This window comes from Lygodium microphyllum, chromosome 4, assembly GCF_053477565.2.
Source record: "Lygodium microphyllum isolate KBCC chromosome 4, Lygodium_microphyllum_v1.1.10, whole genome shotgun sequence".
NCBI lineage: Eukaryota > Viridiplantae > Streptophyta > Polypodiopsida > Schizaeales > Lygodiaceae > Lygodium > Lygodium microphyllum.
This window is the reverse complement of record NC_141138.1, coordinates 8,650,998-8,656,196: the sequence shown is the minus strand read 5'-3', so window position 1 is coordinate 8,656,196 and position 5,199 is coordinate 8,650,998. Positions and strand designations below refer to the sequence as shown.

At 47.4% G+C, this 5,199-nt stretch overlaps 1 protein-coding gene across 1 annotated transcript; it reads right to left on the bottom strand.

Annotated features, from left to right (window-relative positions):
- Positions 1-397: 397 nt before the first annotated feature.
- On the bottom strand, positions 398-3,823 carry LOC148036778 (acyltransferase GLAUCE-like). Its single transcript, XM_087675663.1, has 2 exons — positions 3,120-3,823; positions 398-2,076 (listed from the first exon to the last, which is right to left on the bottom strand). Exons 1-2 carry the CDS (start codon positions 3,609-3,611, stop codon positions 1,159-1,161), a joined length of 1,410 nt encoding a protein of 469 aa, XP_087531789.1. The 5' UTR covers positions 3,612-3,823; the 3' UTR covers positions 398-1,158.
- Between the last annotated feature and the right edge of the window lie 1,376 nt (positions 3,824-5,199).

Below are 5,199 nucleotides of genomic sequence, written 5' to 3'. Positions count from 1 at the left end.
CATTAGGTAGCCCAATATTGGGCTTCATCCAATTTATTCAAAGCATCTTTAAAAAAAGGAAAAGAAAGTTTGATGGTAAAGCTATGCCAAACAAGATATGGAGGCTAGAATCTCACCAGAAGCTTCCTAAGATGACTATCTCCATGTTATGAACCATCTTGAAGGCACCCTTAGCAACTTCGAGTGCTGAAGAACAAACTTTATATCCAAGTCAGTTTGATAGTCAAAATTTATCGATTCGATTTTCAAAACACATTCAACAAAATATGTGTGCAATGTTTTTACTATAAATATTTGCAGTGTTTTATTCGCAAATATTCATAGATTGATGTTTTGATGTCTTTAAAGTATTGGTTTGTGAACATTCTCACATAAAAAATATAGCAAGAGAGCAATAAAACATATAAACAATAAATATAGGTCTCATTGTCACCAACAAGTAATACATGCAGATGTAGTCTATAGGTTGTTACAACTTGTCATGAACAGTGAACAATGATGCTAGTATCATCATGTGGATATAGTTGGGTTGATTTCATGGACCAATTAGAACTACTCGAATAGCATTGTGCAACTTATCATTTTTGACAATAAGTGTTAAGTAGCCATAACCTCGATTATGATCCAAGGCTAGTACACTTGGAGTTTCTTATAGTGGCCTTAAATGCTTGCCTGAAGGCAGAACAAGTAAGACACTTTTGGGCCCAACCACTGACTCTAGACCCGCTTATCTTATGTCTTTTTAGAAATTGCATGAATAGCTGGCTTACTCAAGTTTTCCCATTCATGAGTTATCTCTTATGTGACATGCCACATCATCAACATACACTCCTGAAAGGTAGATGGGTCTCCACAAACAACGTAGCATTGTACAATGGAAATTTAGGCGGGTGGAGTGGCATGGCAAACTGGCAAAGGGTGGAGTGGCTAACTCATATGCCAATGTAGAGAGAGAGAGAGAGAGAGAGAGAGAGAGAGAGAGAGAGAGAGAGAGTGTGTGTGTGTGTGTGTGTGTGTTGGGAGTGGAATTCACCATAGTTATTGGAGAGCTCGGAAAGGGATATACAGTCGTTATTGAAGAGCAAATGAGATTTACAGTAAGAGCAGTGGGAATTAACACACGTGATATGAAGAAAAACAAAGAGCAGAGGGCGCAAATCAGTGAGCGGCGGAGGAATAGATAAGGCGCTCGAAGTTGGCCATGTGGGGGGGCCTGAGGGCCAAGAAGACTTGGCAGGAGTCCCGGGCGGAGGGGTGGGGGAGGAGGAGGACGAATTCGACGCGGCCATTGACGACGGGCCCACAGTAGACGGGCGTGCCGAAGCCGAAGTCGACGGTGTGAAAGCCCAGCTTCCACCAGGCGGCCGTCACGAAGCAGCCCTCGTGCACGACGGCCGGGACGCTACGGTGGAGCTCGCTCCAGTCCAGCGCGGAGCGCACGTACTCGTCCGTGATGGCGGCGCCGCCCTCCTGCACCTTCCCCACGATGGCCCCCAGGGGTGCCCCCGCCAGCCACCCCGCGTCCGCCCGCGGGCTCGCCAGATACACCGCGTTCCCGCAGAAGCCCGCCGGCAGCGCCGGCTTCAGCCGCGCCCTCACATCCACCGCGAAGAACATCCTCGTCTCCTCCCCCTCCCCCATCCCCATCGCCCCCGCCCTCGCCCTCCACACGTGCGCCGCCACCGCCTCGAAGCTGCTGCACGCCCGCCCGGCCTCCCGCTTCAGCGCCCGCAAGTGCTCCCCCGTCAGCAAGAACGACCGGAAGGCATGCGTCCGGGAGGCCGCCATGTTGCCGGAGATGTCCGCCCCCTCGCCGGCTCTCGCCGAGAAGCTGAAGGCGGAGGCGGCCTCCGGCGGCAGGTCGCTCAGCTTGATGAGCTCGTCGTGTGGGTACTTGACCTCCGGCGGGTCCCGGGCCCTCAGCGCCGTCCTGTCCGTGCGCGGCTCCACCACCAGCCCTCCGCCTTTCACCACCGACGCGTAGTTCCTCATGAAATCCACCGCTGCCAAGCCGTCCATCACCACGTGGTTCGATCCTAGCCCGATCACCAACGCCCCGCATTTCAGCCGCGTCACCTTGCCAAGGTTTAATACAAATAACGGAATTGTTAGCTCGACCGACTTCAAATAATTGGATAGAATATATTGTAAATTGATTTGAAGACCACAGTCCATTCCTAAACATTTGTAGTCATTTTCCCTAACTGGTAGGTAAGGACCATAGATAGCTGCACAATCCCATTATCCTCACGAGTCTTAGAGGAAACACAAACAAGAATCCCTTGCAAACTGTTATTAACATCACATTATAAACTTCTCTTGTAGCCAAGAAATGTGAGACACCAATCCCCATATTTGACCACCCAATCCATCTATTTGAAATTTGAAAGATGTATCAAAGGTGGGAATCCATGCACCCATGTGCACGTCAGCACGCTTAAACAATTTTGGGCTGTAGAGATGTTCCCGGATTTGAACTCGGGTGCCCATGTACACACACCCTAAAACCACTTTGAGCTTAGAGGAAATGCAAACAAGAATCCCTTGCAAACTGTTACTAACATCACAATATAAGCTTCTCTTATACACCCATGCACACACCAACACACTCAAACAATTTTGAGCTATAGAGATGTTCCCGGGTTTGAACTCACGTACCCATGTACACACACACCCTCAAACAAACCACTTTGAGCTATTAGAGATGTTCCTGGGTTTGAACTCACGTACTCATGTACACACACTCTCGAGCCACTTTGAGCTACAACCTTGATGGCAAAGGTAAATTCTTTCATTAGATATACTTAAGGGTTGAACTCACACACCCATGTACACACCAACGTACTCAACCCGCATGCTCAAACCACTTGAGCTATAACCACTTGTGGGCAAGAGCGAATTTTTGAAAGAAGGTCTCGGCCATCAAACAAGGTTGATGACTCGCGATGCCCTCCATGCAGAATCACATGTGGCCGCTAGAGATTTAGAGCCACAGTAGCCTCGGTAAATTGCAAGGTACTGGGCTTGTGCTCTTATATCCTTGCAACGATGCGAGTAGGGGGCAAAAGAAGCGCCGATTGTAATCTATATTGTTTTCAGAAGAGCGATGGCTCACTTACTTGAAGGAGGAGGAGGGGAAGGTCATCGAGGGAGGAGACGTTGAAGGCCTGAATGACGAGCTTCTTAAACTCAGGGTTGGGGAAGGAGAGGTCGCCGAGGTCGGCGAGGGAGTGGGTGTGAGAGACGGCCTCGGCGAAGAGGGCGCCGCGCCGGTTGCAGTGGACCTCCAGGCGGCCGCTGGCGCCCAGGCGGACGCGGCCGGCCATGAAGTGGTACGGCCCAGAGAGGAGGCGGCCCAGCGCTTCCTTCATGCGCCGTCCCACGTCCTCTGTGTTTTTACTGGGTTGGAAGAAGTGCACGGTCTCAACGGTGTACAGCATGGTGCTGTCGATGTTGGACAGGAAGAGGCTGCCGCCCTCCTCCTGCTCATCATCATGGGGCGTAGGCTCGGTGGGCGGGACGAGCTCGGGCGCCCCGACCAAGCTCACCTCCAGCCCACCCAGTTTACAACTAGTTAGCCCTCCTGCGCCGCCGCCTTCTTCACGCCCCATCCTAGTATGGCAGCTGCTGCAGACTTTGTCGCAGGACCTTGGCCAATATATACCCTCTCTCTCTCTCTCTCTCGGTTCCTGCTAGCAGCTCCCGGCCTCCTCTCTACACCTGCTCGGGTACACAACAGCCAGATTCTATCTGTATATATTCTTTCTTCTTGTATTATTATCCATGCATCTGCCACACGACCTGATGAGATCCTTCCTCAAGTTGCCTTGTCGATATCCATCTTCCCATCTTTACAAATTGCCACTATTTTGGACCCTTCCTCAACTGTCACCTCTTCACGCTTTTGCATTTAATATCAAATTTTTTCCCATCCGATGTCCCCCGAATTGCGTCATCATTGCATGCACACAACTCACGAGTCAAGCCTTCCTCGGGAATATAAAAAATTTTCCCATCCGAATTGCGTCATCATTGCATGTACGGTGGTTGTTGCTCTTCCGTCAGCACTCACTCGGCTGCTCGCTTTCCTGGCGTTGGCCCCTTTCAGTTTAACGTCACATTGACTCCAAAAATCTCAGCGACCTATTGCATATGCGGTTCGAGCCTCGCGTGTTTGGACTCTGCAGCGCTTAACAACTAAGCAATTTAATGTCCCAAGAACAAAGTATACCAACTAGGTAGAGACGTGCACCTAATACCAACAATAAAGCAAACAGTCCATAAAATTATCCAACCACATAAAATTAGCCTACCCACAACGAGCTCTGATCGTATGAGATCAAGCCTTTGATGTCACTTTCTTGACTTCATTTGAGTTATGATATTTAGGTGGAAGGGACCTATTGTCCTAGCAAAACTAATTGTACAAGATAAGATCAAGCCCTTCATGCCCTTCATGTCAATGTCTTCAAGTCATGTTTAGTTATGATATTTGGTTATAACATAGCTATGCAATGTTGACACATGAACATAGATTGAAATTTAACATCTTCACGTACATGTAAAGCAATTCGTCTTTTTTTTCCAATGTAATTCTAACTTAAAATCAACCATTCATCACGCACGTTGTCAACTTATGATACCAACAATATGGTTCAATTCACATAGTAGTTTGTATTGTTTTTCAAGTAACCTAAAATCCATTGTCCATGATATGGAGTGAGAAGAGTAGTAATGTGGACTTACTAGATACATACTAAAGAATCATAATGCCATAGTTGAGTATCATTAGGAGAAATATGGACTCTCTTTTTTGCCCCTTAAGGAGTGAATAAACAAAAATAAGCCTAACCAATGAGAGAGCTCGGATTCAAGATGTAACATGAATCTTTTAACTATATCTTGGCCCAAATATTCCCTCAACAATAAAATAGGGGAAAATGCGAGGAATACAAGGCTGTCACTTCTGAAAGTTTGTGACTTGAATTTTCCTTTTCTCGTTTTCTTATGTTTGACTTTTCATATCTCCCCTTCTTAGTTTTTCTTTGATCTATTATGTATATAGTAGAAAAGTAGAGATTGTAGCATGTCCCATTGCTACCACTATCTACTTGTGAATGGTTGATCGATAGCTTGGAGTTGTCAAAAAGCATGTAAGTCCAAGATAAAATCTAATATCAATAGTGTTATGAAACCTAT

Excerpts from the sequence above, each read along its gene's own strand:
- LOC148036778 (XM_087675663.1), bottom strand. The coding sequence starts at position 3,611 with ATGGGGCGTGAAGAAGGCGGCGGCGCAGGAGGGCTAACTAGTTGTAAA. Across the intron at positions 2,077-3,119 it reads TTCCCCTCCTCCTCCTTCAA|GTGACGCGGCTGAAATGCGG; the intron begins GTAAGTGAGCCA and ends AACCTTGGCAAG.